Genomic DNA, 23,635 nt, shown 5'->3' on the forward strand with positions numbered 1-23,635 from the left:
CTCTTCCTCCATAATCATTGTCCTTGTTTATTGCTACATATACTCCTCAGTATTCTTGAGTTGGAAACTCTCCCATAACTTTCTAAACATACCTCTACAATAGCACTTATGAAATTGTACTGTAATAATCATTATATATATACACATGTTAGGCATAGGTATATATACCTATGTGCTCTCATCTCCACGAGAAAATAAAGACTTTGTTGAGGATGTCCTGACCCATTTGCTTGTTCTGTATTCCCAAAATATTTATAACCATAGTCTTCCTCAGCTCTTTAGCTGTACATCTCAGGAATCATATAAATCACAACTTTGGATTCTACACTTATTTTTTTATTCCCAAAGTCCCAGTCACGCAGTCATACAAATTTGTTCTTAAAACTAACTCTCTCAGTCATACAAATACATCTGTTCTTATTCCATAAGAATAACCTAATCCTTATATATTGATAGTTATTATACCAGCTAATTAAGATTTATTCCTAAAGCTTCTTAAAGTCAGCTCGTATTGCACGTATATATTAATGACCATCGTTGTACTTTAAAAATTCCAGAAACTCCAAGTTAACATTCAACGTGTTCCAGATGTACTCTGCTTACTAAATATAGTTTAATCATCCATAGGAAACTTGTCCTCACTCAAGCCAGCATGTTTACTGACCTTGAAATATGTTGTTAGGTAACAGTATTGAAAGCATTGAAATATGGCAAAAAGGCAGTTGGAATGTCTTTATAAAATCATACAAGAGGATTGCTTAACAGGCTCTCCCAAGGATTATTTAATTCAGGGACTGTACTTGTGTCTGTGTGAGTGTGTGTGCGTGTGCCTGTGTGTCTGTGTCCCTATCCCTGAGAACAAGTAGGGTGTCTGCTTCCCTCACAATTATAATAAGAATTTGTCATCAAAACCCTATCTTTTAATTTACTAGAGAGTTTAAAGGAATACCAGATTTAAAAGTCTCAGTAGTATCACACCTGAAAATCTACATCTTGCGTAATATTAGTGGCCAATAAAATTGCAATTAAATAAATTTTCAGAAACACCTTAGACTGTCTTTAGTTATAGAAATAATAGTATAAAGGGCTTATATGCAGTAGTACACTCAAAAACTTAAATTTCATTAGTTCAACCTTTTGTAAAGTATTGCAAATTCTTTCTCACGAAAGAAAATGCACAGCCAACTTCTCACAAATTGCTTCATGCTATATAATCATGAATCAAGGGCTTCAGTTTCACTGGCTGTTACAAAGACTTCATCATAAAGCACTATATAGCTATACCTAATTATTTAGAGTACACAATTATACTGAGTTTACCTTTATTCCTACTTACAAGAAGGTTTATTCTAAATATACATTTATATATACATATATCTTAAAGGAAAAAGAGAAAAGAGAAGAAAAGAGGGACATGTGCTGAGGAAGATGACTGAATTAGTATAAATTTTAAGAAAAATAGAGATTTGAAAATAGTAAAAATAGAGGAGAGACCAAATGGAGAAGACAAATAGAAATCTGGACATGGTCGGGGCATATCGAGAATGAAAAGGTTAATTCATGTGTGGATGCCATCGTACCTCCTAATTTGCATTCTTCCTCAGTTATAAACCTAGCAACACCATCCACCTGCAGAACAGAGTAAAAAGCCCACAGCAGATCAGGTGGATTATCACAGCACACAAGCAACCCTGAGATGATTAGAAAGTACTCATTTAGTCCAGTGGTTCTCACCATGTGACTCTCCAACCAGGCAACATCAACACCTGGGAACTTGTTGGAAATGTGAATTCCCTGGCACCACCCACACCTACTGTATCAGAACCTCTGGGGGTCAGACACAGAAATATCTTTTCAGAAACCTCCAGGTTATTTGGATGCTGGCTGATGTTTGAGAACCACTGATGTAGTCCGTCTTCCTGCCTTCAAAGAAGAACTTCTCACAGTATCCCAAATAGAGAAAAGCTAGTACCTATTGGAAAGACACACTGCTACTTCTGAAAATTTCCTCTGTCTTTCCTGGTAACCTCATCCAATTTCCAGTAAAGTAATTCCCTTCTTCCCATCCGCTGGATACAATATTCTCTGATTACTTTTTTTTTTGTACCACTGAGTTATGTCACTTTCCTCAAAGCCTCCACAGGTTCCAAACTGTCAGAAAAGCAAACGGCAACTACTTATTTTGGAGTTCAGGATACTGCACAAGAGGTTACACCCATTCTCCTCATTGTTTTTCAACATGAACCTTGACAATCCTACTCTTTCACCCCAAACACTCCACCATGTTTTCTAATGTGAGGTCTTGGCTTAAGTTTCTTCTCTCATGAAGCATATATTTTGTTCTTCAAGCTGCCCCAACATTTTCAATTCATTCCTTCATTCAAGCTCTAGAACAAGTTCATCATCCTCATGAGCTCTGTTTCATTTTAATAGATAATAATCTCCCCATTCACTAGACTCAGTCATGTGGCCTCTTCTACTGCTCTTTACCAAAAGCAATGCAGAGTGTTGAACAGGGACATGGGTTTTAAGATGAGACATATTTGGGTTTCAATCATCACTGTACTGCCAACAGTGGTATCATCAGGCCTCCGTTTTTAAAAATTTCTATAGTGAGACTAATACTTATCTCTTAGGATTGTTGTAGAGATTACAAAAGATAACTTTTGCAAATCGCTCAGCACAGAGCTTAATCCAAAATATATTTCAGAAAATGTTTGAACCATCTAAATCATTATCATTGTCATGATTTTGGCATTTAATCATATTGTATTGGTTTTTAATGGCTGCTAGAACAAGATACCACAAATTGGGTAGAGTAAAGAAAAAAATTTATTGTCTCACAGTTCTAGAGGCTAGAAGACTCAGATCAAGGTGTCAGCAGGGTTGGTTCCTTCTTAGGGCTGTGAGGAAGAATGAATTCCATGCCTCTCACCTGCTTGTGGTGTTTGCTGGCAATTTTTGGTATTCTTTAGCTTATAGAAGCATGACCCTGATATTTTTCTTCATCTTCATATGGCATTCTCCCTGTGTTTTTGTCTCTCTCCAAATTTCCTCTTTTTATAAGGACACCAGTCATTTGTATTAGAGTCCACCCTAATGACCTCATTTTAAGTTGATTATCTCTGCAAGGATCATATTTCCAAACAAGATCACATTCTGGGGTACTGGAGTTTAGGACTTCATCATATAAGTTTTGGGGGGATAGAATTCAACATATAACACATATATTGATTCCCATCTTTACTTGCAGCTATTATTTTATATAATTACTTATTCTGTCAACCAGAGTACAGGCCCCTAAAAGGTAAAGTATATGGCTTACATTTTTAAAATATTTTATTCAAACAGAATTATACTTTACACAAAGTTGAATTTGTGGTTCTTAGGGATAAAAAAAACTCTTGAACTACAGGGTGAGATCCATAAAGAGATTCTCTGAATGATTTCTCAAGCAGCATACATTATAGAATAACCAAATCATAATAATGCCTTACATTCACATAGGATCCTTTTAAAAACCACAGGGCCTAGTCAACACTAATATTACTCAAGTTGTAAATATGGAGTGAAGTAATGCATGTCCAGTTAATAAAAAAAGATATCTATTCCTTTGGAAGTATCTAAAGAAATACACGTTTTCACCCATTACTGCCTCGTTGAAACCAAGAAGGTCTTAAAATTTTTGTGATTGAAATTTTTTTTTCCGACCTTACCTTCTGGTGTTTCCCAAGAAGATACAATAATACTTACTGAGTAATTTAAAAAGGCTTAAATTTCTAGAATTTTTTTTCCGAGTTAAATTTCTTAGTCCACAGGGGTTCAGTCCCATGCCTTTAATTACAATGGTGAAATCATCTTCAAATTTCTTCCTAAGTGACAAAGGTAATTATTCCTATTTCCACCATAACCACTATTTATTTTTTATACCAGATAGTACAGATGATCTGTTTCTTCAATTCATTAATAATATAAACTGCCTGAAACATTCAGCTGTCTAATTCTGGTGTTTAAAAATCTTAATAATTTCTCATGCCTCCTGTCCCAATGGTTCTCAAACTTGGATACTCATTAGAATCTTTTAAGAAGCTTCAAAAGTGATTTCCAAGACCACACCCTTCTGAGATCATTGAATCAGAATGTCTTGGAAAGAGGCCAGGCATTGCTGTTTTTAAAATCTTCCCAGTTGTTTCTATTGTTAAGTTCATTCTATCCAAAGTTAACAACGCCGTCTAGGTCCTTGGATTCTATTGTCCTGTGTTCCATGGCGAAACATGCTAAATCAGATTTTTTTTGTCACTCACATTTTCTTTGTCAGCTGGTACTTGTACATCAAGCTACTAATAAGCCTAAACCATCCTGTTGTTCATTAAATAGCTTCTATATAACGCTTAGGCTTGCTGTCAGAGACACTTTCCTTTACCATGGCTGAGAAAAGAAGCAGAATTATGTGCTACCTCATCAGTATAGAACCAAAGGTGATTACTGAGATAATGAGAGATTTTTATTTTTGTAACATATTTTTAAAATATTTTTGAGGAATATTTCCAGTGTTGAAGAATGGTCACAGATTGTCTTCAAATAGATATCACCAGTCACTATTAGTTTCTTTTTCCTTATGACAGTAGTGGCTCAAATATTGGGCCTTTACTCACAGTCATTACATTCTTAGTTCACTCTCGGAATGATTCCCCAAAATATTTCCTTCCCAGCCCTTTTTTGGAGGCTTGAAAAGATCAGATTCAAATGCTTGATTGTTATCATCAATTAGACAGTTTGGGGAGAGGATGTGTTAGTTTCTCTGATCACTGTGAAGTGTGGAGTCTTCTCCTGTCCATGAGATGGACCAGTCATGGGAAGAGCCCAGGTAAACACTCAGAAGCTCTAGTAACTCTATGAGTTGGAAGAGCTGGAGGGCCGTTTTGAATAAGTGGCAAATGAGGGATAGATGGAGTCTCACCAAAATTCTACTTACCTTTTTTCTTCTCAGTATTTGAGTTAATTAGGGTGTTACATCATCATTTTATTAGGTTAACAGAGGAAAGATGGAACTTTCTCTGGTATAATAACATCAATGAAGGACCTTTTTTTTTTTTTATACAGAATGGCTGGCATTCAATCAAAAACTAGGCATGGAAAGAGACAAAATGATATAATTGACTACAAAGAGATGAAGAAAGGACCGTAGGAATAGACTTACAGATAATCCAGTAGAATAGAATTAGGAGTCAAGGACTTCTAACAAAATTATTTTAAATATGTCAAAGAAAGAGACACATGATGGAAAAAATTTGATGAAAGAATGTAGCATTCATCAGTAATTTCAGTCTATAATAAAGAATCAAACAACAACCCAGGTATGAAATATATAATAACCAAACTTAAGAACCAATAGATGGGTTTGATGGTATACCAGACAGAGCACAAGTGATAATTAGTGCACTGGAAATCGGGTTGATAGTAACTATACAAACTGAAGCTCAATGAAAAATCAATGGGTGAAAAAGAGCATACGAGACCCATAGGACATAGTTAAAAATTCTAGTATACATGTAATTGGAATACCAGAATGAGAGGAGACCAAAGAGAAAAAGAAATATTGAAGAGAGAAGAGCAGAGAATTTTCCAAAACTGATGAAAGATACAAATCCACAGATTGTGGTCTTACAACCACAAGGTTTTGAATTCTGCCAACAACAAGACTGAGCCTTGAAGCGGATTTTTCCCCAGGGCTTCCAGATGAAAACTTGGCCCCACTGACACCTTGATTTCAGCCTTGAGACTCTAAGAAGAGGACCTAGCCACTCCATACTGGACTTCTGACCTTCAGAACTGTGAGATAATAAATGTGTGCTGTTTTAAGTCACTAGATTTGTGGTAACTGGCTATGTGGCAATAGAAAGGTAATATAAACAATTTGTTCTCTTTTCTACAAATGGTGCTTGAACAACTGATCAAAATTCCCAGTTACTTTCCATTTTGTCTCTCAGAAGGATTCAAAGAATTCTCCCACCTCAAAGTCATTGAGACTTGCATTGATGATATAGCACCAGCATGTTTGAGAAGCTCTGCAGTGGCTCATTTCAGTAGCTCAGGGATAATAGGGAAGATGCTGCCCTTGAAACGACACCTGTGGTTTCAATGGGGTATGATGGGATTGTAGAGTGACAATGGAGAGAGAGGGCAGCACTTATCCACCAGAGAAAATATGGTTGCCATTTCTACAATAGGCGTAATATCTGGATAAATAATTATAATGTATTGATATGGACGGTTATTTAGCTGTGGCTAATTACTCATGGTGACTTTAGGATTAAACACAACGAAACATTAGGGATTTACTTAAACCCATAATTTGAAAAACTCTTGGTCTGGTAAATAGAAACTTTATTTGGGTCACCAAGTTGGAGAGTCATGGCTTCTCACCTGGCTCCCAGATATAGACTAGCCAAAAACTTGGAACCCCTTTAAAGAAGAAGCCAGTTCCCCTTGAAGAAAGACTTTGCAATACTGCCACAAATGTATACAGTCAATCTTCCTACTAGTCTTCTTACAGTGTTTACTAACATTTTTTTTTCTCTCTAACAGTTTTAGTACAGACCTATAGAAGCAATCTACTTTCGTTTGACAGTAACCACAATGCACTTCCACAATCTCTTGCTATCAGTTGTCCTGTCCTCTGTCATAAGCTAGTCCTCAATAATGTTGTATGCATTCCCACAGGAATTCACACCAGTTTTCTAATTGGTTAACATTATGCAGATTAGATCTGGTAAACAAAAAGTAGCAAATACCTAATATGCCTTCATAAGACATATACATGCTAGGGAGATAAAGTGTTCAAAATTGCAGTGGCATGTGCATTGAAATGTGATATTATTTTTTTAAATTCAAAACACTCCCTATTATGACGCTTCTTTTCTAGTGTTAAGGAGTGCAAAGTGTAGCAACTTGTCTTTAATTTTTCTGAGGATTTACCTAGTTTCCTCATACAACTAGAGTCTTAGAAAAAGAGAAAAACAAAGAAGTTCTGGTATTCCCATATCATTTAATATAGGGCGCTATTGGGTTTAATACTCAGTTAACCGACTGAGTAAACATTTAGTGCCATTCCATATGCTTCAGCTAACACACCAAATCCAAACGTTTTGTTTAGTGATTCTATGTCAGTAATTTTGGCTTCCTCCAATATTACAGTCCTAGTTCCATTCTGGCCTAACACCATTAGGATCTGTTGTGTGATATGCAGAATAAGGGTCCCCCAAAGATATCCATGCACTAATCCCTGGAACCTGTGAATATGTTAACTTATATAGCAAAAAATACTTTCAATATATGATTAAGGCTATAAACATTGAGATGTGGAAATTATCCAAGTGGGCTTAATCTAATCATATGAGTCCTCAAAAGCAGAGAATACTTCCCAACTACAGGCAGAAATGTGAAGGATTCAACCTGCCATTTCTGGCTTTGAAGATGGAGGAACAAGGCCAAGAATCAAGAAATGTGGGCAGCTTATAGAAACTGGGAATGGGCCTCAGCTGACAGCCAGCAAGGAAACAAGGACCTCAGACCACCAAACCCAATGAATTGAATTCTGCCAACAACCTGAATAAGCAAGGAAACAGATTCTCCCCTAGATACTCTAGAAAGCAATGCAGCTTTGCTGATGCCTGACTTTAACCTGCTGAAACCCAAGTTGACTTCTGACCTATAGACCTGTAAGATAATAAGTCTGTTTTGTTTTAAGCTGTTTAATTTATGGTAGTTTATTATGGTAGCAATAGAAAATGAGTACAGTTGTCATTTCCTGGATTTTGACCAATGTGAATCGGCAAAATTGGGCCATTCCTTTTGTGTGTATAATACTTTCTGAGAGATTAGAATTTTTAGAACTTTTTTAATCCATCTGTAACTTTCCAGAAATTAAGTCTAGTTGTGCATTTGAAAAACTGAGAGATGAAAAGGCATGTTTAAGAAAGATCTACTTTGGCTTGGAAGATGATTACCTCAAGAGAGATCATTAAAGGTATATGAAGAAAGGAGATGTGAAGCTTTTTAAATAGGATATGGAGGTCAGTTTTGACTGGCAAGAAAGACTCTGCAGAATTTTAGAGTCCGAGGGTCTCAGATTTTTTGGAATCAGACCTAATCTTTCATCCTAATTTTCAGGTTCTCATTCTTTTCTAATCCATGTCCAAACTTTGACTGACTTAAAGGAATCTGCACGGATATTAAATCAATTTTCATTTAAATGCAGTCATCCACAGGCTGAGACCATGTGTTTAGTTTTCAAAATCTTAACCTTAAAGAAACAAGGAGCTAGAGAAGGTAAAGGATTCTTTCAGGGTGATAAGAAAATCTTCCTAGTTCCTTATCTGGATCTTGAATGGGAATTGAATGCTTTGAGCTCACCATTTTCTTTCCCAAAGTTATTTAGAACAGTTTTAAGGAGCCAACATCCCACAGTCTTTGTACTGTTTTTTTACACTCTAATAATCTATTGTTTCAGGTGTTTAGTCACCCAAAGTCTTGCCTTCTATTACACTTGACTTATGGTGATTCTAGGTGACAACTGCTGTAATGTCATTTATTGGAACAGATTAATATTTTATTTTGTCTCTGTCAGTGGGTAATTACAGCTTCACAATATGTAAAGCTCAGAGAACTGATTCCAGATTATCATCTCTTTGTGTCTATTCCAGTGGAACCACTTCTGGTACCAAAAATGCCATTATTCTAGGTTCAAGAAGAAGAGCAGAGCCACAAGAAATATTACAGAAATGAAGGGGTATATTTAAGGACTACGAATTTATCTGGAATAGTTTACATGAATATGGATCAAGCTGCATGAAGGGGTATAACTAAGGAATATGAATGAATCTGGAATAGCTTGCATGAATACGGATGAAGCTTGCATGAACATGGATAATGCACAGATGTAAGAAGAGAAGCTAAGGCACAGGGAAGTCAGTGAAACCACTGTGCTTGCCTATCAGTTCTTTGAAGCAGGAGCTCGTGGAATAGTTTGAGATGACTCCACAAATAGCCACCAAGGATCAAAGTGGAAGCTTGAAGAGAAGTCTATAAAGTCACCATGTCTGGTCATCCACACCACAAAATAGGAACTAGAAAAGATGTCTGAGAAATCATCATGGCAGACTATCATGAGTATGAACTTTTAATGATCTCTTAAGAATAATAGCCTTCCCGCCTCTTTGCCTTCCAAATATTATTTAAATCCCTATCAGTGGAAACCCTAACTCATAACTATCTAGTAAAGGAATCCTGCTCAAATAGCTGTTTGAATGCAGAGGAAACCTTATAAGGGAGTGCCAGCAGTGTAAAGTTGACAACCAAAATCCAGCACAACTACTTTATTTAGAGAAAAATCAGCCCTAAGACAATTAGGACTGTTTATGTTGCTGTAATTGTAGGACCACACTACCTTAATCACACTACTTATTAATTTTTTCTCTATTTAGTGATGTCCCAAGAAGTTACAAGCAAAGAACTTTTCCAAAATTCCCCCTATCATCATGATATCTGTCTGGCTTGGAAGTATCTATCCATGTATATATAGTTACCATTGGGCTTGGTATATGTTTAAAATATTTTCTTGCTATATTTTTACAGTGAGGCTCTATCTCACCTTCATGCTTGTGTTCTAGAGCCTATGAAACAGAAGAATAACTTCTTAATGGTATTAGAATATTTAAATAATTGAAAATATAAATTGTTATTCATCATATTATATTTATTCTCTTTAAATACTATAATAACTACATATGGTATATGATTACTGCTAGTGTTACTACTACAATTACTTCTGTTACTACTGCTATTATTACTAATATGTCTACTCCTACTCTTTCTACTATGTGTGTGGGAAAATCACAGTGCCTCTCTGAACACAACCTTTTTCATCTCTAGAAAATTGTCGATAGTATATAATAAACTCTACCTAAATCACTAAGTAATCCAAAAGATTTAAATATCATATCCCCTCATATTTCAAGAATGTAGCTAAGTGAAATACAATTGGGAAGACCAGGAAGAGCCCAACTACGGAACCCAGATATACCAGCTAGGGTGGGGTAAGTGGGATTGATGGAAAAACCATATAACGCACTTAATAAGATGTTATTGGTGAGAGTTTCTCTAGATGTAGGGAATGTCAAAAGTTAAGTTTGTACTGCAGAAATTGAAATAAAAAGTGCAGACCACTCTTTTAAAAAGATTTAGATAGGAGAAATACGTGTTATCAAAATATGAGATCAGCTCTATGAAGTAAAAAAAAGTTCTAATAAGAGGAACCTGAGATTATGTATACATGGAAGAAAAGATCTGATAGATTGATGAAAAGAATAAAAATTAACCTAAGAAGTGTTTGTCTTAGAAAAAGTATACCTTTCTCTGAGATATTACTAAAAGAAGAAGAGAAAGATAAACTAATTATTAGCTAAAATAAATTTTTAAACACTTAGACTTTTAAAAAATCTATACAGGAAGGTCAAAGTAGAGGAAATTTAATACAAATACAAATTTAACAAAAAATCTAGTCCTAGAATTGTATTTTCCAGTTTGCATGAAGTAGTGAAAGAACTGATGTTCTGAAATGTGTGGGAGAGATAACAGTCTCCAAAGGCAAAAATATGCAGCAATTTTGAGATCATTGAAAGGATTCAATGATCAAAGGATCACTGAAAGTGGAAGTAAATTCACTTTTGAAAATATAACTAAAGAGTGAATAAAAAAAAAGATTGAATCAAAAGAGGGGTTTTTCATATTTCACATCAGGGTAAATGAATAAGAGAAGGGAATAGTCATAGAGACCCAGAGTCAACATGGGCTTGCTAAGTACAGAGAAAAATCATTGGCACTAGCGGAAATCAGAATAAAGGAAGTGGTACAATAGGTGAGTAAGCCTGGAATTTTGATTGAGGAAGACCTAGGTTAGAATAACTTCATCTTTTTTGTGTGTGAAGTATACTTGACATACAATATTATGTTAGTTTAAGATGTACAACATAGCGATTTGATACTTATATACATTATAAAATGACCACCGCAATAAGTCTAGTAACCATCTGTCATCATACAAAGTTATTACCATATTATCTACCATATTCCCTATGCTGCACATTACATCCCTATGACTTATTTAACAAGAGCTTTCATCTTAAAAGCAGGTCTACTCTTAAATGTGTGACCTAAAAATTGACTTGACATTTCTGAGATTTCATTTCTTCATCTGTACATTTAATTGTTAATTTCAACTTTTCAGCTTTACGCCTATATGAAATGGTATGATGCAAGTATAGTGAGATGTGCATTATTCCTCACATGATTAAATATAAATCTTCTCTCTATATAAATCTCAACATGGGTTAAAGAATGTAGACATCTGTAGTCAAACATCCAGGTTCTATTTATGCTCAACTCCCAGGAAAGATACTGAGACTTTATCAGGTATTCATCATGTACCAGGCGCTGTGCTGAGCATTTTACATATATAAAACCATTCAATAATAATTTTAAAAAGCATGAGAAAGGTTCTATTATTATCTTCATTTCACAGGTTTTAAAACAGAGAGGAATGGATAGTTGAGTTAACTTGACCAAGTCAAGCAGTCGCTGAGGATCAGAGTTGGAATTTAAATGTAGGCATTCAAGTAAACTGAGCAGGTAGGAGGTTTGAGCAAGTAGGAGGCTAAGAGTGGCCTATATGATAAATTTGTTTAATTCTGATATAACAAGTGTGAAAATACATAAACAAATAGACAGAGTCCACATTAAATTATTAGGCTAACTTTTTTCCTTATTTGATTCTCCATAATTTTGTAGGATTCTATGTCTTTTCTTTCTAGATCAATATTGTACCTCCCAAAGATGCCCAACTCCACCATGGTGGCCGGATTCCTCCTCATGGGCTTTTCTGATGCTCAGGAATTATAGGTCTTGAAAAAAATGCTATTTTTCCCTATGTACCTGGTAATCCTGATAGGGCATGTTCTCATTGTTACTGTCACCATCATAGGCTGAAATTTTCACACCCCCATGTATTTCTTGCTTAGGAATACTTCTATCTTGGATGTTTGCTACACTGCAATCACTGACCTTAAATACATACACTAAATACATGTGAAATGATTATCATAGTAAAGCTAATTAACATATCCATCGCCTCACGTACAGTATTTATCTCTTTTTGTGGTGGGAATGCTTAAGATCATCTATCTTAATAAATTTCAAGTATGCAACAGAGTGTTATTAACCATTGCCATTGTGGTTTTCATTTGCATTTCCCTCATGATTAGTGATATTGAGCATCTTTTCATAAACTTGTTGTCCATTTGTATGTCTTCTTTGGAGAAATGTCTGTTCAGGTCCATTGCCCATTTTTTAATGAGGTTATTTGTTTGGCTTTTTGTTTTTGTTTTTTGCTATTGAGTTGTTTGAGTTCCTTATATATTTTGGATATTAACCTCTTATCTAATGTGTGGCTTGCAAATATGCTCTCTCATTCCACAGGTTGTCTTTTCACTCTGTTCGTTGTTACTTTGCTGTGCAGAAACTGTTTAGCTTGATGCAGACCCATTTGTCTATTCTTGCTTTTGTTGCCTGTGCTCTTTATGTCATATCCAAAAATCATTGCCAAGACCAATGCCAAGAAGCTTTTCCAGTATGTTTTCTTCTACTAGTTTCACAGTTTCAGGTCTTCAGTTGAAGTCTTTAATCCATTTTACTTCATTTTTGTATAGAGTGTGAGATGAGGGTCCACTTTCATTCTTCTCCATTTGAATATCCAGTTTTCCCAAAGCCATTTATTGAAGACACTATCGTTTTTCCATTGTGTGCTCACGGCACTCTTGTTGATGATCAGTTGAAAGCAAATGCATGGATTTTTTTTTTTTTTAAATCCCATTCTTTTCCATTGGTTTATATGTCTGTTTTAAAGCCAGTGCCATACTGTTTTGGTTACTGTACCTTTGTAATATAATTTGAAATTAGAGAGTGTGATGACTCCAGCTTTATTCTTCTTTCTCAAGGTTGCTGAGCTATTTGGGGCTTTTTGTGGTTCCCTACAAATTTCAGGATTATTGTTTCTATTTCTGTGAAAATTGCCATTGGAATTTTGATAAGGGTTGCATTTAAACTTTAGATCAGTTTGGGCAGCATGGACATTTAAACAATATTAATTCTTCACATCCATGAACATAGGATATCTTTCATTTATTTGTGTCTTCTTCAATTTATTTCATCAATATGTTATAGTGTTCAGTGTACAGATCTTTCACCTCCTTAGTTATAGTTATTCCTAAGTATTTTATTCTTTTTGATGGAAATGCAAATGGATTTCTTTTCTTAATTTTTTTGTTGTGTTGTTCGTTGTTAGTGTATAGAAGCATAACTCATTTTTGTATGGTGATTTTGTATCCTACAACTTTACTGAATTCATTTATTAATTCTAATAGTTTTTTGGAGGAGTCTTTAGGGATTTCCAAATATAAGATCATGTCATCTGAAAACAGATATGATTTTACTTTTTCCTTTCTGATGGATGGCTTTTATTTCTTTTTCTTGCCCAATTGCTCTTGCTCAGACTTCCAGTACTGTGTTGTACTGAAGTGGTGAGAATGTGTATCCTTGTCTTGTTCCTGATCTTAGAGGATTAGCTCTCAGTTTTTTACCATTGGCTATGATGTTAGCAGTGCGCTTGTCATATATGGCTCTTGTTATATTGAAATACGTTCCTTCTATCCATAATTTGTTGATAGGTTTTATCATGAAAGGATGTTGTATTTTGTCAAATGCGTTTTGTGCATCTCTTTAGATGATCATATGATTTTGTCATTTATTCCGTTTATGTTGCATATAACATTCATTAATTTGGGTATGTTGAACCATCCTTGCATCCTAGAGGTAAAGCCCATTTGATCATGGTGTATGATCATTTTATGGGCTGTTGTATTTGGTTTGCTAGAGTTTTATTGAGGATTTCTGCGTGTTTGATCATCAGGGATATTCGCCTATAATTTTATTTTCTCATTAGTGTTCCTGTCTGGCTTGGTATCAGCATAACATTGGCCTTGAGGAGGAGGAAGTAATGCCTCCTCTTCAATTTCTTGGAAGAATTGAAGAAGAATTGGTGTTAATTCTTCTTTAAAAGTTTGGTAGAATTCACTAGTGAAATCATTGGTCCTGGGCTTTTCTTTGTTGGGAGACTTTTTATTACTTATTCAATCTCCTTACTTGTTATTAGTTTGTTCATATTTTCCCTTTCTTCATGTAGGTTGTAAGTTTTTAAGAAATTATCCAGTTCTTCTAGTGTATCCAATTTGTTGGCATATAATTCTTAACAGTACTGTCTTATGGTCCTTTGTATTTCTGTGGTATCAGCTGTACTGTCTCCTCTCTAATTTCTTATTTTACTTATTTGAGTCTTTTCTTTTTTTCTTAGTCTAGCTAAAGGTTTGTCAATATTCTTTGTATTTTCAAAATACTAACTCTGAGTTTTGGTGATGTTTTCTATTGTTTTTTGAATCTTTAATTTATTTTTACTGATCTTTTTTGTTATTTCCTTTTTCCTGATAACTTTGGCTTAGTTTGCTTTTCTTTTTCTAATTCCATGAGGTGCAAAGTTAGGTTGTTCATTGGAGATCTTTCTTTTTCCTAATGTAGGCATTTATCACTATAAATTTCCTTCCTAGTACTACTTTCGCTGTATCTCATACATTTTGGTATTTCATGTTTTCGTTTTTGTTTGAAGACATTTTTTTGAAGTCCTTTTTAAAAATTATTTTATTGAGGTCATATTGGCTTATAACATTGTGTTAATTTCAGGTGTACATTATCATATATCAGTTTGTGTATAAACTGCATCGTGTTCACCACCAATAGTCTAGTTTTTAATCCATCACCATACATATGTACCCCTTATTCCCTTTCACCCTTCCCCCACCCCTTTCCTCTCTGGTAACTATTAATCTGTTCTCCTTATCCATGTGTTGTTTATCTTCCACATATGAGTGAAATCACACAGTATTTGGCTTTCTCTGTCTGACTTATTTCACTTAGCATAATACCTTCAAGGTCCATCCATGTTGTTGCAAATGGCAAGATGTCATCATTTTCTTATGTCTGAGTAGTCTCCCATTGTATATATGTACCACATCTTCTATATCCATTCATACATTGATGGGAACTTAGGCTGTCTCCAAGTCTTGGCTGTTGTGAATAATGCTGTAATGAACATAGGGGTACAAATATATTTTTGCATTTGTGTTTTCTTGTTCTTTGGATAAAAACCCAGAAGTGGGATAGCTGGATCATATGGTAGTTCTATTCTTAATTTTTTGAAGGATCTCCATACTGTTTCCATAGTGGCTGCACCAGTTTACATTCCCACGAGAGGGTGTATGAGGGTTCCCTTTTCTCCACATTCTCCAACACTTGTTATTTCTTGTCTTTTTAACAATAGCCATTCTGACAGGCATGAGGTAATATCTCTTTGTAGTTTTGATTTGCATTTCCCTAATAATTAGTGATTTTGAACATCTTTTCATGTGCCTGCTGGCCATCTGCATATCTTCTTTGGAAAAATGTCTGTTTAGATGCTTTGCCCATTTTTTAATTGGGTTGTTTGTTTTCCTGTTGTTGAGTTGTATGAGTTCTTTATATATTTTGGATATGAATCTCTTATCAGGTACATGATTTGCAAATATCTCATCCCAACTCTTAGCTTGTCTTTTCTTTTCGTTGATGGTTTCCTTTGCTGTGCAGAAACATTTTAGTTTGATGTAGTCCCATTTGTTTATTTTTTCTTTTGTTTCCCCTGCCTGCACAGACATGATACTCAAAAAGATACTGCTAAGACCAGTGTCAAAGAGCATAGTACCTATACTTTCTTCTAAGAGTTTTATGGTTTCAGGTCTTACCTTTAAGTTTTAATCCATTTTGAATTAATTTTTGTGTATGGTGTAAGATAATGGTCTACTTTCATTCTTTTGCATGTGGCTGTCCAATTTTCCCCATACCATTTATTGAAGAGATTTTCCTTTCTCCATTGTATGTTCTTGACTCCTCTGTCAAAAATTAGCTGTTGTAAATGTGTGAGTTTACTTCTAGATACTTGATTCTGCTCCATTGATCCATGCATCTGTTTTTGTGCCAGTACTATACTGTTTTGGTTGCTATAGCTTTGTAGTATATTTGGAAATCAGGGAGTGTGATACTTCCAGCTTTGTTCTTTTTTCTCAGGATCGCTTTGGCTATTTAGGGTCTTTTGTTGTTCCAGATAAATTTTAGGATTCTTTGTTCTATTACTATGAAAAATGTCTTAACACTTTCATAGAGCTTGCATTAAATCTGTAGATTTCTTTAGGAAGTATGGACATTTTAAGGATGTTAATTCCCCCAGTCCATGACCAGGGATTATCTTTCCATTTCTTTGTGTGTTCTTTAATTCCTTTCAACAATGTATTATAGTTTTCAGTGTTCAAGTCTTTCACCTCTTTGGTTAAAATTATTCTTAGGTATTTTAATCCTTTTGTTGAGATTGTAAATGGGACTATATTGTGTGTGTGTGTGTGTATGTGAGGAATATTAGCCCTGAGCTAACAACCATTGCCAGTCTTCCGTTTTTGCTGAGGAAGATTGGCCCTGGGCTACCATCCATGCCCATCATCCTCTACTTTATATGGGATGCCACTATAGCATGGCTTGATAAGCGGTGCATAGGTCCATGCCTGGAATCTGAACCTTCAAACCCCGGGCTGCCAAATCAGAGCACACGAACTTAACCACTACACCACCAGGCCAGCCCCAGGACTGTACTTCTGAACTCTCTTTTTGCTATTTTGTTGTTAGCATATAGAAACAAAATGGATTTTCTTGCGTTTATTTTGTACCCTGCAACTTTACTGTATTTGTTTATTATTTCTAATGTATGTACATTTGTTTTGATAAGATTTTAACTTTAAACAGCTATATTTGGCCTGAAGGAGACATTTATCTCACAACAGGCCCAGCACATGCTCTACTAATTGTATGAATTAGCATGAAATGGGTATATGTTAACTGGTTTGTCACATCATTTTGACAGATGTCTATTTACCACTATTAGACTTATTTCCCTGTCAGCTGTCATCAAGGTAACCAAATAGCTTTGTCCTTTTGAGTTTCCTAATCATGACAATTTCCACCTTTCACTAGTTGGTACTTTGCCCCTATGTCCCAAAAACTAAATACAGTTACTTTTCTAATTATGTAGTTTTTAACTAGACTCCCTTGATCTTCAACTTTGTCATGCTCATTAAAAGTTTTCAGCTCCCACAAGATACCTCATTTAGTGAGTCCCTGAACACTGTTTTTCTAAGTAATAGTACCTCTCTATTGAGCTTGGAGCAAAGACACCAAAGTTTCTAGCAATCACTGCTCTGAAATGGTGACCACTTCAACCGATGTCAGAGAACACTAGAATCAAAAAACACAGAATAGGGGCCATTCTTATGGCCTAGTAGTCAAGTTGGGAGAGCTCCGCTTCAGCGACCCATGTTTGGTTCCCAGTGGTGAACCTACAGTACTCATCGGTGGCATGCTGCGGTGGTGACCCATATACAAAATGGAGGTAGATTGGCACGAATGTTAGCTCAGAATGAATCTTCCTCAAGAAAAAAGAGGAAGATTGGCAACAGATGTTAGCACAGGGAGAATCTTCCTCAGCAAAAAAATAAATAAATAAAAAGAGACACAGAATAAATTTTAGATTATAACTTGACTTCCAGACAGGTTGAAACTTAAAAGACTTGTCATATATGTTACCTACCTCATTATGAACAATATATTTATAGATGACACTACAAAATCTTTTTCAAAGAATTGGTAAAATTTAAAAGTTCAAATATAAACCTGTAAAAACTATTATATTGGACTAGGAAAAAAGTGACCATCCTAGTAATGATCAAATTTCATTATGTGAGACTGAGTGTGGGTCCTCTCCAACCTTGAACATTTGTTGTATTAAGTTTCCCAAATTTTCAAGCTCTCTTTGATGAGTCTGTACAATGCAAAAATCTGTGACTAACATAGTAAACATAGTGGAATATTGTACTTTAAAATTAGAACTTAGCTGAACGGATTCTGAGGATTCTAAAATTTCTCACATTTGTTTAACCTCAGTGGAGATAATACTTATCCTGACACTAAAGAACACAAATGAACAGAGCAGGGCCTACCACTACCACTTCCTCAAACCAGAGATGCCTGGAAGAACTGTATTCGGAAGCTATTCTCAAATAAAGACTCATTATATTGAAAGACTAATTATATTGAAAAGCTGATTTCAATCATTCATAGATAAAGATCTCTATCCTCTCACTATAGCCTTTTCATATTCTTACTCTTGATCCATTGGTATTAGTGCTCCTGCCCAGGGAATGGAGCAGGGAAAAGCACATTGAGCAGAGATTGAGCTACTCTAGACATCAATATTCTCCCAAGTCCCTTCCTTTCCCTTGTAAACCTGGATGTGTTTAACATCTGGGTCTGTGATCAGCCAGGGTACTGGACTCCACGTAGGTCATCAGTGGACATTGGTGACCCTCAGATTATTCCTTATGAGTACAATTGCCCACACTTGGCAGAGTATCCATAAGTTGTGAGACAAATTAGTTGTGCATTTAGGACCTTCAGGGTCAGTAAGAGTGTTTCTTTGCTGAGGATGAAGAAGTAGGACCTGAAACTGATTGGGACACACTTAATGAAGTTTCCCTGAGGCTCACTGCCTTTTCTCATCATGAAGTGTGCTCACTGAGTTTGCACAACTCACCTCATCACTCACCATCGTAATAAGTACCAGATACAGTTTCACTCAAATAATGCTAGTTACCATGATGTCAGATTAAATGTGAGATGAATAGTGCCACCATCCTCTTCTCCCACTTTTCTTATCCTTCTTAAGGAATGGAATCCAATAGCTCTTTCAGAGCACTGAGTTCCTTCAGCATATGCAGCCAGGCCATCTTCCACTCGAACATACATAGCTGCTTCAGCATCTCAGAGGTACACAATTTAAACCTTTGTTTATATGTACACAAAGTTCCAAATATGTCTATGATCTTCAGAATATCTGAGAATATGAAACATCATCTTCACATCAACAAAATCTACAGGCTTTAGTAGCTAATTAACTATAAGCAGTAATTAATTCTTTATGATATTTTCTCCTAAGCAAAACGACCTTCTATGAACTCAATATAACAATCTAAATCTATGCTATTTTTTCCATTGACAGCATATTATATATCAGAAAGAAGTAGCAAATAAAGAAAGATAAAAACAGTAGTAAGGTAGAAGAAACTTTTTAAAAATGTAATTTGATTACTTCTGAACTTAAAAACTCAATTAGAAAAAGTCTGCTGTCAAGAATTATATCTTGGTCAACAAAATATTTGCCATCCAAATTCAGCAACACATGAAAAAGATCATATACCATGACCAAGTGACGTTTATTCAGGGATGAAAGGATGGTTCTACACCCTCAAATAAATCAAAGTGATACACCACATTAACAAAATGAAGGATAAAAATTGTAAGATCATCGCAATAGATGCAGAAAAGGCATTTGACAAAATTCAACATCTATTTATGATAAAAACTCTCAACAAAGTCGGTATTGAGGAAACATCTCAACATAATAAAAGGCCATATACAATAAGCCCACAGCTAACATCATTCTCAAAGGTAAAAAGCTGAAAGCTTTTCCTCTAAGATCAGGAAGGAGACCAGGATGCTCACTCTTGTCACTTTTATTCAACATGCTATTGGAAGTCCGAGCCAGAGCAATTAGGCAAGAAAGAAAAAAAAGCCATCCAAATTGGAAAGGAAGAAGCTGTCACTATTTGCAGATGACATGACATTATATATAGAAAATTATAAAGACTCCACCAAAAAACTGTTAGAACTAATAAATGAATTCAACAAATTTGCAGGAAACAAGATCAATATACAGAAAGCTGTTGCATTTCTATGGACTAATAACAAACTATCAGAAATATAAATTATGAAACAATTCTATTTACAATTGCATCAAAAAGAATAAAATAACAAGAAATAAATTCAACCAAGGTGAAAGATCTGTACTCTGAAAACTGTAAGACATTGATGAAAGAAATTGAAATAGATGCAAATAGGTATAAAGATATTCTGTGCTCAGGGATTGGAAGAATTAATATTGTTTAAATGTCCACACTATCCAAAGTGATCTACAGTTTCAATGCAATCTATATCAAAATTCCAAATAGTATTTTTCACAGAAATATAAAAAACAATCATAAAATCTGTATGGAACCACAAAAGACCCTGAATAGTCAAAGCAAAGTTGAGAAAGAAAAACAAAGCTGGAGGCATCACACTCCCTGATTTCAAACCATATTGCAAAGCTATGGTAATCAAAACAGTACAGTATGACATCAAAACAGGCACATAGATCAATGGAACAGAATAGAGATCCAAGAAATAAACCCATGCATATATGGTCAATTAATTTATGACGAAGGAGCCAAGAAGGTACAAAGGAGAAAGGACAGTCTCTTCAAAAAATGATGCTGGGAAAACTGGATAGCCACATGCAAAGGAATGAAACTGGACCACCGCACAAAAATTTGCTCAAACTGGATGACTTGATTCAGATTGAAGACTTGAATGTAAGGCCTGAAACCATAAAAATCCTAGAAGAACACATATGTGGTAAACTCCTTGACATTGATCTTAGTGATGAGTTTTTGGATTTGACACCAAAAGACAATCTGCAAATATACAAATGCTCAGCACATCAAGAAAGTCAAACACTCAGCAAACAAAAAAACAAAACAAAAAAAATCCTTCCTCTGCTGATATGAATAGCATTCATTATAGGACAAGCTTTTTGTAAATGAGAAAATATCTGTGACTCTCTGGCTATTTACTTTGAATTAACTAATTACAACATGAATTAGGCAGGTGTGGTATTTAACTCAGTACATAAGACACAATATAAGTAGTTCAATAAGAGTTTGGTTCTCAAAATAAGAGAAAGCATTTAATGTAGTTTTATTATTTAGTTCTACAGCTAAGGTATATATGTTGACTAACTTAATTTTTAACTTTTCAAGAACTTTAAGTTCTTTGGATAAATACCCAACAGTGGAATAGCTGGATCATATGGTAGTTCTATCGTTGATTTTTTGAGGAATTGCAAAGGTACATGCACCCCTGTGTTCATTGCAGCCTTATTCACGATAGCCAAGACTTGGAAGCAACCTAAGTGCCCATCAAGGGACGAATGGATAAAGAAGCTGTGGTATATATACACAATGGAATACTACTCAGCCATAAGAAACGACGAAATCCAGCCATTTGTGACAACATGGATGGACATTGAGCGTATAATGCAAAGTGAAATAAGTCAGAGGGAGAAGGTCAAATACCGTATGATTTCCTTCATTAAGTAGTAGATAGTGACAACAATGGACGGATACATAGGGACAGAGATTGGATTGGTGGTTGCCAGAGGGGAGGGGGGAGGGAGGAGGATGAAAGGGATAATTCGGTGCATGTGTGTGGTGATGGGTTGTAATTAGTATTTTGGTGGTGAACATGATGTGGTCCATGCAGAAATAGAAGTACAATGATGTACACCTGAAATTTTTACAATGTTATAAACCAATGTTACTGCAATAAACAAAAAATTAAAAAAAAAAAAAAAGAACTTTAATTGGTTTATACCTAAAAAAAAAGAAATACAATAAATTCAAAATATATCAATTGACTCCATGTGTATCCAGAGTCTGTTAACTCTGATGCCTATAAACATCTCAGGAAAATGGTCTATACACTTGCAGCTAAATCATGTTTTTAAGTAAATGAATGCGGGTCAGATTGAGAGAGAAGATACATAAGAGGAAAAAAACTCTTGTTGACCATTATCCTAATTATTCTCTAGATTTTCCCTTCCCGAGTACCTTACTGAATGCTTTGGCCGCGTCTTTGTTGCGGAAGCTGTAGATAAGGGGATTCAGCATGGGAGTGAGAATGGTGTAGAAGGACGATACCATCTTGTCTTGGGTTGGGGAGCGGTTAGAAGTGGGCCGCATATATATGAACATAGCTGCTCCATAATACATCCCCACAACAATAAGGTGTGAAGTACAGGTCGTGAAAGCCTTGTGCCGACCCTCCCCAGAACTCATGCGAATGACAGCCACAATTACATGAGTGTAGGAGATAATGATGAGTAATAAAGGGAACAGAAGCATTAATACACAACAAATAAAAACAAATGTTTCAAATGTGGAAGTGTCAGTGCATGAGAGACTTAGCAGTGCAGACACATCACAGAAGAACTGGGCTATTTCTCGGGAGCCACAATAGGAAAAGGACAAAGTAGCAGCTACATCAACAATCCCATCCAGGCAACCGAGAATCCACGAAGAGGCAACCAGAAGTCCACAAATTTTCTGGTTCATCAGATTGGGGTACTGAAGAGGGTAGCAAATGGCAACATAGCGGTCATAAGCCATGACAGCCAATAGGAAGCATTCAGCACCAAAGAGGGATGCATAGAAGAATATCTGTGCTTCACATCCTGCTACAGAAATGGACTTCCTGCCAGACAAGTAGTTGCAGGCCATTTTGGGTACAGTGGTGCAGATGAGCATGAGGTCCATGAGGGAGAGTTGACTGAGGAGAAAGTACATGGGGGTGTGGAGCCGGGTATCCAGGTAGATGAGGAGAACCATGAGAGTGTTTGCCAAGAGTGCCACCGTGAAGATGCCCAGGACCAGAGAGAAGAGGAAGCTATGAGTGGGAGTGTGACTGAAGATTCCCATCAGGATGAAGTCAGGGCTAAATGTCCGATTCTCCCATTCCATGATGAATAGTTTCTTTATCTAGACCCATAAGAAGTTATAAAAGTTAAAAATTTGGATAGTTATTTATTCAACATCTACTTGATGAATGGTACTCCGGTACCAACATATATGATATGGCCAGGACAGTGTAAAGGATGAGCAGAGGCTTTGTAGTCGGGTAGCATTAATCACAATCAAGCTCCACCTCTACAGACTTGCATATCCTCTGACAAGTTATTTCTAAGTGCTTCATTTTACTTCCTTTACAAAGCAGAAATAACTTTTTAATTGAGTTGCTGTGATTACTAAACAGGATATCAAATGCAAACCACAGCGTCTGCACAGAGCATCTGATTCCTCAAGGACCATATGACCTAGTATTAGATAGAAGTATATCCGTAAATTTATTATATGTCAGCATGTAACAAATTCTATAACAGATGAATAGAGCATTTTGAATGTCACTGCCTACATAGTAAAGTAAAACAACTATAACTAATAATCTGTTGTTTCCAAGAGATGTTAACATATGAATTTATATAATTTCATTTGTACACCAAATTTAGAGACCAAATAGGACTACTAGTTATACAATATTATAGATGATGAAAATCCAGTTCAGAATAATTGGTAAATAATTGCAATTAATTAATACATCATGAATAGGTGATTTAATTGTGGATGAAGAAGTGAAAAAACAAAATTATCACTTATGTTTCAGTTTGAGGAGGGCAGTATCTTGA

General features: G+C 35.5%; 1 protein-coding gene across 1 annotated transcript; it reads right to left on the reverse strand.

Annotated features, from left to right (window-relative positions):
* Positions 1-21,974: 21,974 nt before the first annotated feature.
* On the reverse strand, positions 21,975-22,962 carry LOC101403287 (olfactory receptor 2M3-like). The gene has a single exon (XM_004443205.2). It carries the CDS (start codon positions 22,911-22,913, stop codon positions 21,975-21,977), a length of 939 nt encoding a protein of 312 aa, XP_004443262.1. The 5' UTR covers positions 22,914-22,962.
* Positions 22,963-23,635: the final 673 nt, after the last annotated feature.

Source organism: Ceratotherium simum, chromosome 13 (genome assembly GCF_057802395.1).
Source record: "Ceratotherium simum simum isolate JZ-2026a chromosome 13, ASM5780239v1, whole genome shotgun sequence".
Classification (NCBI taxonomy): Eukaryota; Metazoa; Chordata; class Mammalia; order Perissodactyla; family Rhinocerotidae; genus Ceratotherium; species Ceratotherium simum.